Here is an 11,049-nt window from a genome sequence, read left to right on the forward strand (position 1 = left end):
GACAAATCCAACAAATAGTCCCATCTCATCGAATCGCAGGCTTTGCGAATGTCAAGCAATAGTCATTGCAGAAGGGGAAAGGTAAGTATATATAGGCATAAAGTAAATAGTGGTCGTTGTCCAATTTCAAACAGCAACCCTTAGTAAGGACCGTTCGATCAGGAATCAACGGCACATACATAGTGAATGTTGTCGGATTTCAAACATCAACACTTAAAGGAGTAAGGACCGTTCGATCTGGAATCAACGAATACATCATCGGTTTGGCGCAAAGCGGTATGATGCACAGTTGGGTGGAAGATCGACGGCTAAGCATGACCATGACGGGATGAAGCGGTACGCGACTTATAACCAGAGAGATGGACACTTGCAGACTTCAGGATTCAGAGACTGTTTTTGGATAAAGATGTGTGAGCTGATGCAAGATGATTTGGTTTCTTCAGTTCCTTGCCACGAGTCACACCAGATCGCCTTTCATTATCACCATCAAGCACAGTCTCAGCATTATTGTGCGTTAATAAAGCCCGGCAGTGCCACACGGACCCGAATGAAAGAAATCAGTTTTTCTGTTCTAAAGGCAGCAAATTAATATTATAAAATGCAGAGCTGTCGTGTCTTTTCTGGAATTTATTTTTTAGAAGAGCCTTTTTTTCAGATGAGAGCTGTCTTTGTCTTTTGTAAGGCACAAGGGAGGACCAGGCTTTTTTTTGCAGGGTATTTTGGGCGACTGCCGGAGGGACCCCCCTTCCGTATCTACTGTCCTTTACTTACTACTGATGGTAGGGCCTAACATTCTTTAAGTAGGGCCCAACATTTCTTAACAGTCAAGTGTACGCTTACACTTTGCTTTTTTGCAACGGTCCACAGAAAAATAAGAAGAAAAAACACCAGAAATTAGCACAGCAACGCATGCTGGGGTAGCAGTCTCATTTCCAGACTAATTCAGCACAGACTAGTAGTACCATAACAGTCTTACATAGCTACTAGGGTGGTTGCCTTGGATGAAGGCACGAGCTCGAGTTACATCACAACACAGCTCGCCAAAGGATCGATCAGCTCCTAATCTAGGGGGTGCAACGCCCGGTCGTCCATAATTACTTAGGGGGGATACATCATGTTCACAAAAACATCGGCCTTAACACAGGCGACGAACAAAGCCGGAGCACCAGTACACCGAGGCGTCGGTCGTCGTTGCCAGGCCGGTGACTGGGGCGGGCGCGGGGCTCAGCTGGTGAGCGCTGAGAGCATGCCGCCGCCGGCAGCCACCACGACCTCCCAGCCAGGCCCTTTGAGGGGGAAGTGCGGGGCGGCATCAGCGGCTGCACGCGCGCCGGTGAGGTCGCTCCGGTCCATCACCTTCAGGAGGTCCTCGTCGCTGATGTCCGTCTGGATCATCCTGTCTTCCTCGGCCTGCTCGTCCCTCAGAAGCGCCAGCAGCTCCCCCTCCTACATTTTCGACAAAACAAGAACGGTAAGTATTTTTCTTTTGCTGCTCGATCACTGAATAAACAGTTTCCACAAGTAGGGGGCCAGGCAGAAAAATTTATATTACATCTAAGGCGTTAGGCTTCGCGGCATCTTGCTGGAACTGTCCCTTCCCGATCACTACGTGCTCTAGCTTCAACTTTCCAAAAGCTTTCTTGATGATCCGTCCCTGCAACAATGAGAAGATGAGCATCGATGCCACAAAATGTGGCCAAGCAAGGGTCCGGAGGTCAGGTCATTTGATCCGGTGGCATCGATCCATAGCAACACTGAGAAGATGAGCATCACCCATACCTCAACAGAATTGGATGTCGCCAATCGATAAACATGAACTGGCTGTGTTTGGCCAATACGGTGGCATCGATCCATAGCCTGCAAATCCATCTGAGGATTCTGCAGAACAAACCAAAAAAAGTTCAGCCCATAACAGCAAAGAAAACTATCTGAAAGCAAGCATTGTACCAAGGAGTACGGCTACAATCAGAGAAGAAATATTCAAACAAGGCATTCTAATGGACTACACAACATAAAACCAGAAGAAAAATTCATCTGGACTACTAGAAACTACAAACTTTCCAGATAGATAGAAGCGTACCCAGTCACTATCATACAGGATACAAGTATCAGCAGAAGTAAGGTTGATACCAAGCCCACCAGCACGTGTGCTGAGAATAAAGACATTCATACCACTGTTTAAGTCATTAAACGCTGCTATCTGCCAAAGAAAAAAAGAAACCAAATATAGAGTGAGATAGCAAAACCCATGGAGAGGCATCAATTATCCAACAGAAAAGGTTAAGCATGTACCCAAAAAAAGCAATATACAGGAACGTGATATGGTTTAAAACACAATTGGTTCCATAATAATAGCCAGTTTGCCTTAATTAAAGTTTACATATAGCAGGGCACCGCATAGGCAAAATGACAGTAGTTGTAAACCAACTCAGGTGCTGAACTGCTGATCCTTTATAAATTATGTTTAAGCAAACAATATTTTGATGAACCGGTGTGGAACATGGTAAAGAAGGCCTATCCAGTCTTATACCAAGTAGCTGCCAAATTAGTCAGCTTTATTCCTCCCTGTGAGATACTTAGCACAGATTTTTCAAACTAGTTCTAGCTAACAAATTTCCTACTTGCAGTTTTCTACATAAATTCAGGAACCAACGGGGCTGGCAGTGCCTGGTAAGCAACTCAGGTGGATGTGTTGAATTAACATGATCCTGGAATTACATATTTGTGCCCAGAACTGCTCAAATTAATTCAACAGATGTAGTCAAGCTAGATGCTAATTTACTCGTGCGCACAAACAGGAAATCAAGGTGCATGCTGTGCAGAATATTAATACTAATGAGCATTGCGCCTTCAAGATCTAGACTGGCATTTGCACGGATAACACAAGTCAACTGAATAGGGATATCCATTCTATATGGACAAGGACCGCATTGTTAAGAAAGTAAGTTGAAATAGAGATATGATTGGCAGGTTTCTATATTGTCAGCGGAGATTGTGACGTCTACTGTATTCAATGAATCAACTTAACATTACCATCAATTAGTAATCTCAGAGCACAGTTAGTCTTGATTCTAAACATAGTTAGTAGTCAAGCTAGATGCTAAATTAATCATGACATCTAATAAGCTAGATGCTAAATTAATCATGACATCTAATGTTTAGTCTTGATTCTAACTTTCTAAGCATAGTTAGTAGCAGTAGTTATCTCAGAGCACACAAGCATACATACGATAAACTGGGCCTACCAACCTGGTTCCTCCTGTCTTCCAACTTAACATTACCATCAATTCGGCAAACCTTCAGGCCTTTCTCAGACAAATAATAGTCAAGGATGTCCAAAATCTTTGTCCATTGAGAAAATATTAGGACCTACAAATATATCAATTGAACTATATTTCAGATATGAAAAATAGACGTCATGAAACATGTGCCACAAACATATCTATTGAATTGCATATGAAGACTATGGAAGAAGATAACCCCCAACCTTGTGATTTCGTTTGATGAGAGCATTCAGTAACCTGTCCAACAGCTGAAATTTGCCACACTGTTCCAGAAGCTTATCAACAGGTGGATAGAGACCTGCAAAGAGAGGAAATATATGACAATGTACATAAAGGCATAAAACAATAAATAGAGCATGCAAATACGACATGTCCAATGAGATGACGCACTGTTTGAGTCAAAAGCAGAATGGAAAAGATCAGGGTGGCCACAATTTTTTCTCAGCTGAATGAGTAGATTATTTAGCTTTGTCTTGATGCCGGGCCTCCGCAAAACTACAATATATCAGAAATGTATCAAATTAGAATACTATTTACTTCTGCGCAGATTGAACAATGTAAGTATGCAGTTAGACATGCATACCAATATCTGCGCTCTCATGCAAGTAGTCATCAAATGTCTGCTCAATCAAGTGATTCTGGATTTGCTTCTGATGTTCAGTCATGTTAGCATATATGATTATCTCTTTCTTTCGTGGAAGCATGTGTTCTACATCCTCCTTCATCCGCCTTAAAAGGAATGGGCGCAAAATGGCATGAAGCTTTGAGACAACCAGGACTCTTTTCTTTTCATCAGTTTCTTCCTCTAGTTCCTCATCAGCCTTCCCAGAAAAATCAAACCTGTAAAACAATTGCCATCAGTGGATGGCGATGGCAATATTAATACAATTATACATAAAGTACTCAGGAAGAAAAATCACTATCTGTTTAACAAAAACATCACATGTTTGTCCATATTAATTTATCCATCAGTATACATCTGAGCAAACAGAACATATTAACAGGCAACATAAAAATAGAACTCCCAGAAAAATCAAACCTGTAAAACAATTGCCATCAGTGGATGGCGATGGCAATATTAATACAATTATACATAAAGTACTCAGGAAGAAAAATCACTCTCTGTGTAACAAAAACATCACATGTTTGTCCATATTAATTTATCCATCGGTATACATCTGAGCAAACAGAACATATTAACAGGCAACATAAAAATAGAACTCCCTCCGTCCATAAAATAAGAGCGTTTTACACTATACTAGTGTCAGTGTAGTGTGAAAAACGCTCTTATATTATGGGACGGAGGGAGTACAAGATAAAACTTGACCAAAAATTAATACACAGATTAACAGACATGGCATTTCAGTGTCAGGTACGCAACATAAATCAGGAAGCTAATAAATGTGTCTGCCATTGCAGATATTCATCAAATAAAGCTCCTTAGGATCTATATACCCAAATTTTATAATAAAAAACAACCGTATACAGAACTGGATAACCAGAAATGGCTGCTCTGGAGCATGAGGACTGGTAATCCCTCGTTTTTTGGGAGTAATCTTTGAGGTTAGTAATTGTTCTGGCCCGCGATGCCACCACTGTGACCAGCCATATATAGGGGCTGTTTGGTTTGAGACTAAGTTTGCCTAAGGTTGCCACACCTAAGGTTAGGCAAGTTTGACCAACTCGGATGGGTGTTTGGTTCAAGCCACACTAGGGTCCCACATCACATACACTCAAAAAGTGTGGCAAGATTCCCTTAGGCTTGCCAACTTGTGGCTCTCATTTTGAAGAACTAACCATAGGCAAGTGTGGCAACATTGTATGGCAAAGTGTGGCATGGTTAGGCCTAGAACCAAACAGCCCCATAAATTCTTCTTAATAAATGGGCAGTGCCCCTGCCAGGTTACTACAATTTAGCTTATACTGGGAAACTGATATCTCAACTAATTAAATTCAACAGTTTCGTTTGCATTGGTTGAACCACTATATGTAAGGACCAAACATTGGTACTTCCAAGAATCCTGGCAAATGAGATATATGTGCAGTTAGATACTTATATTTATTGACTGCCAGGCTAGACAAATGTTATATTGGATAATCCAGGTAACTTGTATAATTACAACAATAAAACTACAAAAGGCAAACAAAAGGCCAAGAGACAGCAATCAGTTAATGGGAAACAAAAGTAATTCAAGGATACAAAGACTAATGAATAAAAATGGCACATACAGAAATTGCAGAGTAAATGGTAGGCAATGGATCATACCATGACTCAAATTCCTCATGGGATGAGAATATATCAGGCAAAATGAAGTTCAATAGAGACCACAGCTCTGCTAGATTATTCTGAAGAGGTGTTCCAGTCAAAAGGAGCTTGTTATCCATTGGGATGAGCCTCAACTCCCTCAGTAATTTGCACTTCGTATTTTTCAAACGATGCCCCTGGAAAAAAGAATCCGGCCAACACATAAATACATGTGGAAGAGAGAATAATATACAAGGACAATAATTCAGCTCATGTGCTATTCCGTTACCTCATCTACAACAACATACTTCCACTTATAATTAGCAAGAAACTTTGCATCAAACATGGCCATCTCATATGAAGTGATTATTATTGGAAAATCAGGACCAACAGTTTTGGGCATGTGTTTTCTCCTTAGCTCTGTCCGAGCCACTTTATCTCCATGATAAATCAGACCATTTATAGATGGAGCAAACCTGAAATCAAGTGTTCCACATAAGATAGCAAGCAGACTAAGCACAGTGAATCACAACTCTGGATGCTTTACCTCGTTAGCTCGTTCAACCAGTTTGACAGGGTGGAAAGGGGAGCAATAACCATGTATGGACCATGCAGGCCATTCCCTTTAAGATGAGCAAGAAATGCAATTGTCTGGATTGTTTTGCCAAGGCCCATTTGATCAGCCAGTATCCCATTAAGCCCATTTTGCCACAGTGATATTAGCCACTTAACACCCTTTATCTGGTAAGATTTCAACTTTCCCCCAGTCAACAATGGAACAAGGTTGGCTTGCTCTCTTTCCCACTTTTCTTCTTCCGTGAGAGTGCCATCATCAGCAGAGCGATCTTCGCGAGATCTTGAAAGCATGGCTACCACTGCCGTTTTAGCCTTCTTCTGAACAATGTTTCATTTTCAGTAGTCAAACACAACATAAGGTCTAATCGATGAACATGGATTGCTTTTCCTATATATTCTTCTAACTACCGATAGAGCAGGTTATCCACTCAGAATGTTGTGTCATCTCCAGGAAAATATTAAAAATGTTATTTCAACTGAGATGAACAAGTCCATGTCAAAGTAATTTAAACCTTAAAACATTATTCTAATGTGTAAACAGGTCTAGCTATGCTGCAACAAATCTTGAATAGCCCTTTTGACTAAGATTTGTGAGCTTTTATTAAGAATGATGCTGCTAACGGAAAGGAAGTCAGGAATTTTTGATGGATGGACATTATGAAATCAAGCTCCCCCCATCTAGAATCATTCAAGCAGCAACACGCCTTTTTAAAAATCTTAAATCCATTGAACAGGCAATCCAGACTACACATCATACTGCAGTAAGCGATAGTATATGACAAGCAAGACATCTGCATAATCTAGAAGACAACCAAAGTATCTATGAAGCAGAGGATGGTAATATATGAAGTCTGAACTCACGTCATTGTACTGTGGCTTAGAGTTCGCCGCTTTCCTCTTCCTGCCCCGTCCTTTCTTTTGCTCTTCCACTGGTTCCTCTTCATCTTTAATTTCAACAGCAGTCGGCTTAACCTACAGGCCACACCACCACTGTTAGCAAAGAAGGGGAAATAACTAGCAAGAAACCTAAAATGGTCATCAGCGAGTGGGAGACGCGTACATCTGTGATCTGCTCCATCTTCTCAAGGAGAAATTCAGAATAGAGCTGTGTCTGCGTCAGCAGTTCATCCAACTTGCTGAACTTTGCCTTCGGGTCAAAGGCCTGCCTTGCGGCCTCTTCTCTCTTCCGGGCCTCCTCTTCTTCCTCCAGCTTAATCCGGGCCTGATACATCTCCTCTTCCTCCTTCGTCATCGCCTCTGTGATGAGAGATACATCGCCGTTCTTGGCAGCGAGGTCAATAGGCAGAGGTGAAGTCGCACCCAGATGCTCAACCGATGTCTCGTCTTTGACGGAGTTCAGTAGCTGTTCTTCAGCCTTCAGCGCCTCCGCAATGGGGTGCGCCTCGCCGCCGTTGGCCTTGAGCTCGCCCGCTTTCCCATCCTTGGATCCGGCCATTTTCTAGTTTACCACAAAATAACCAGATTCAGACTAAAGGATGGAGAACCTCAACGACCAAGATACACAAATCGCATCAAGAAAATGAAAGGAAATGTTTTTTTCAACAGGAAAAAAAAGGGGGAAATAGGAAACGGAATGCACCTAGACATCTGTATTAAATCGGAAGGTTTTAATAGCGAATCACCTCTTCCTCCAGGACGGAGATGGGAGAATCTGCGTCGGCGTCGGCGGCAGCGGCAGCGGTGGTGTTGGCGGCGGCGGCTGCCTCCCTCTTCGCCCCATTCGCCACGGCGACCACCATCTCGGCCCCGGCGGCGACAGGCGCGGACGTCGCCGACTGTCGGTGGGGCCGAGGCGTCATGCAGCAGCCCCTGCTGCGGCGGAGTCGGCGGCAAGTGGCGGTGGTCGAGGAGGGGGGGAGTGGCGGCGGCGACGACGGAGGAAGAGGGCTTCGGCAGGGTTCTGTGCGTGTTTTTACTGAGGGGGAGAAGGGTTGGGGTCCTCGCTCGCCTATATACACGCACCGCGCACGGTGCCAGAACCGCTCACTGACTTTAGGGTCCACCAGATGGTGCGACCCCACATGTCGGTGAGGAGTGTTTAGGAGGTTGCGGTGATTCGGGAAGTTGGCCCGGGGAATGGGGGCACGGGCTCCTGAACCCTGCAGAGTGGGGTGGTACGGCCGATCTGTTATACATACACCCGGTCCGGTGGACTCTGCTCGCTGAGCGGTGGGGCCGCGCTGTAGGTTTCGCGTTGGTCCACGGGGGAACCGGTCTGCACAGTTGGGAGGCGTGGGTCGTGGGGCCGACAGCGAGGGTTTCAGGCGGGAAAATGAGAGGGGGCAGAGAAACTCCAAGCCCCTGGTGGGGAGGGAGATTCACGGAACTGCCACCAGCGGCAAGCCCCCCTCGATTTGCCCGTCTCTGCCACGAGGAGCACCCCGGTAAATTCGCGCGTTGCGGGCGGCCGTTCAAAGTTTCAAAATACGGAGAGGTGGCTTGACCCACGAGATCGTGGTAATCGGCAACTGACATCTGGGCCCGTCGGGGTGCGGGCCCCGCATGCCGGACGGTAAATCTCGGTGGGTCGCGGTGGGTTCGGGAAAGTGGCCCGGGAAACGGGAGGCTGCTGCTGCCTCGATCCCTGCGGTTTGCAGAGTGAGGGGACGGCACGAACCTACCCGTCTTTGTTTGCATACACCCGGTCCGGTGGACCGTGTCTCGCTGTGTGGTGGGTCTGGATGTGGAGGTTCGCGTTGGTCTACGGTGGAACGGGTGAATGCGTGGTAGGGAGGCGCGGGTGGTGCGGGCCTTGTGCCGCTGCTGCGGTAGCACGGCATTGGCTGGCCGTTCAAATTGTTTGATGAAATCTTGTTTGTTTCGGTGGCCGCGCCGGAGTTAAATTTTTTGACCGTTGGGGGGAGCTCGTCGGGGGCGCACCGAGGAAAGGGCTCAGAAAAGCCAGGATCTGTGGCAGGTCGGCTCGTGCTCGCCACCGTGTGGGCTTGCGGTAAAAAACAGTCCGATGTACTGTGAGTGCTCTGCTAAACCATGCTCAGGGTTCATCCGTGGAGTCCCGTGCCATGCTGCTGTCACGTGCGCGTCTTTTGTTTGTTTGAAACATCAAAACTGTATGGATCGTGGTAAGTGGTGACGCACGAGTTGCTTTGGTTTTTTTACCACGGTCGGTCATATCTTACCGCAAAGACCAACAAAATTTTCAGTTCAAAATAAATCGACATTTTCATTTTGGCGTGCCACTGTATGGCCGTAGCTGAAACGATATGGACTCCACGAGCGACCTAGATTTGGGATTTCCCTTCCCATTGCTAGGGCATCTTCAGCATGGACCTGTAAATTTGTTTTCGCATCTGCCTGCAACAGAAGGATCAGTCAGCGGGCACGGATGCGGAAGGTCGCCATTCAACGCTATCATGTATATATTCGTCAGTAAATTCAAATTTAAATGTATCATGATCCACACAGCACGTCAGACCATGCCAGCGCCGGATCGTATATCCGATCACAACCAAAAGAGTCGAGTATGCTTAATTTTTACATGGCCGGATCCAAAAGAACATTAGTTTGGCAGTCTGTGCATTTCTGCCTTGCCGGACCGGCAATCCCAATCGTCTACTCCCCGATCAAGGTGTTGTCGCCGCCGTGTAGGCAGCCTCCGCGTCCTCGGCGTCCGACGCCGCCAACTGATCTTTCTGCAACATCTGGTGGCGAACGGATTGCACGATGATTATTGTGTCGGCATCCAAAGAGTCCACATTTAAGGTCAACATCTTGGTCTCCTCCGCATTGGCGGTGATCTTCACCTTCTTTTTCTTGAGCGAGGCCTTCCTTTCTTCGGCCATGGTCCTCCTCTCTTCAAGCTTGAGCTACTTGCCCGTCGCCTCCATCAACAGTTTGAACCTCTTCACCTTCTCCTCCTTGATGTCCGAGCACTTCACACATGCCTCTCCTTCTTCGCCAAGATGACCTCGAACCACTCCGTCATCCCTGCCGCCGCACCTTCTAGCTTCGCCCTCTCCTCCTTCCACTTCTTCCCCCGTAAAAAATCTTCTAACCTTCTTAGAGGTTCTTGGGTTGGGTCAGTAGGGTCACCGGTTTCTTCCTCGTTAGCTTGGGCGGCGGTCTTGACTATGAAAAGGTTCCACTTCGGTTGCCTATTCAACTTCAACCAATAATGCATGACGGTGAAGGGCTCCTTCTCCAACTTCTTATACACCACACAAGCACGGGTAGGCTACAAAGTGAAACATTGTCGACGATGCATATCCATCTTGTGAGCAATAAAACAATACATGTCCAACTAGTGATCAACAAAACTAAGCATATCCGGCTAGTGGTCAACTTACTTGCTCGGTGATTTGTGCACCGCTAGGACACCATGTGATGAGATGCTTCAAGTGTCTGCAATACTTGGACACGACCTCTTGGATGGCGTACAATAGATGGTTGAGGGACTTCCATTCACGGTTGTGGATGATCGCGTCAGAGTAGGGCGTGAAATGCTTGTGTTCATGAAAACATATGTGAATGTTCCTCCAAAAGGTTGTGCCCTTTTGCTCCGTGCCATGGATCGGATCAATGTTAGTGGCCAACCATGCATCGCACAACAGTTTGTCTTCCTGCATGTTGAAGCTTTCTCCTATGTCCTTCTTATTCGGATCGCCGGTTGTATCATCCAGATCATCGTCCTCGCTGTCCTCCTACTCCCCCCTCTAGCTGCTACTCTCCGGCGGCCCAATGTTGTCGTTGTTGTGCGCCATCGCCGGTCTGGGTGTAGGACTGTTGCGTGGTCGTTTGGGTGTAGGATACTGCTGGCAGTTGCCAGACTGGGTGGGATCTGAGTCTTCCACCTGCTTATCCTCATAGCCCCATCCTCCTCCCTCGCCTCCGTCATGGATGATGTCAAGCATCTCCCTGTCTGTGTCGTCGTACATCGGCTCCCCCGCTCTAGGCATTGTAACA

At 45.9% G+C, this 11,049-nt stretch overlaps 1 protein-coding gene across 1 annotated transcript; it reads right to left on the reverse strand.

The window, feature by feature from the left end:
* Positions 1 to 874: 874 nt before the first annotated feature.
* Positions 875 to 8,018, reverse strand: LOC119286846 (ATP-dependent DNA helicase DDM1-like). Its single transcript, XM_037566313.1, has 14 exons — positions 7,749 to 8,018; positions 7,166 to 7,564; positions 6,967 to 7,077; positions 6,077 to 6,423; positions 5,819 to 6,005; positions 5,551 to 5,726; positions 3,868 to 4,124; positions 3,675 to 3,779; positions 3,488 to 3,582; positions 3,250 to 3,369; positions 2,081 to 2,200; positions 1,780 to 1,878; positions 1,553 to 1,654; positions 875 to 1,446 (listed from the first exon to the last, which is right to left on the reverse strand). Exons 1-14 carry the CDS (start codon positions 7,923 to 7,925, stop codon positions 1,225 to 1,227), a joined length of 2,517 nt encoding a protein of 838 aa, XP_037422210.1. The 5' UTR covers positions 7,926 to 8,018; the 3' UTR covers positions 875 to 1,224.
* Between the last annotated feature and the right edge of the window lie 3,031 nt (positions 8,019 to 11,049).

The sequence above is a fragment of the Triticum dicoccoides genome, chromosome 4A (assembly GCF_002162155.2).
Source record: "Triticum dicoccoides isolate Atlit2015 ecotype Zavitan chromosome 4A, WEW_v2.0, whole genome shotgun sequence".
Taxonomy (NCBI): Eukaryota; Viridiplantae; Streptophyta; class Magnoliopsida; order Poales; family Poaceae; genus Triticum; species Triticum dicoccoides.

Bases quoted from the DNA above. Each gene is read 5' to 3' on its own strand.
- LOC119286846 (XM_037566313.1), bottom strand. From the start codon at position 7,925: ATGACGCCTCGGCCCCACCGACAGTCGGCGACGTCCGCGCCTGTCGCC. The intron at 5,727-5,818 runs GTAACGGAATAG...TCTTTTTTCCAG, and splicing joins AGTATGTTGTTGTAGATGAG to GGGCATCGTTTGAAAAATAC. The intron at 1,879-2,080 runs GTACGCTTCTAT...TTTGTTCTGCAG, and splicing joins TCCTGTATGATAGTGACTGG to AATCCTCAGATGGATTTGCA.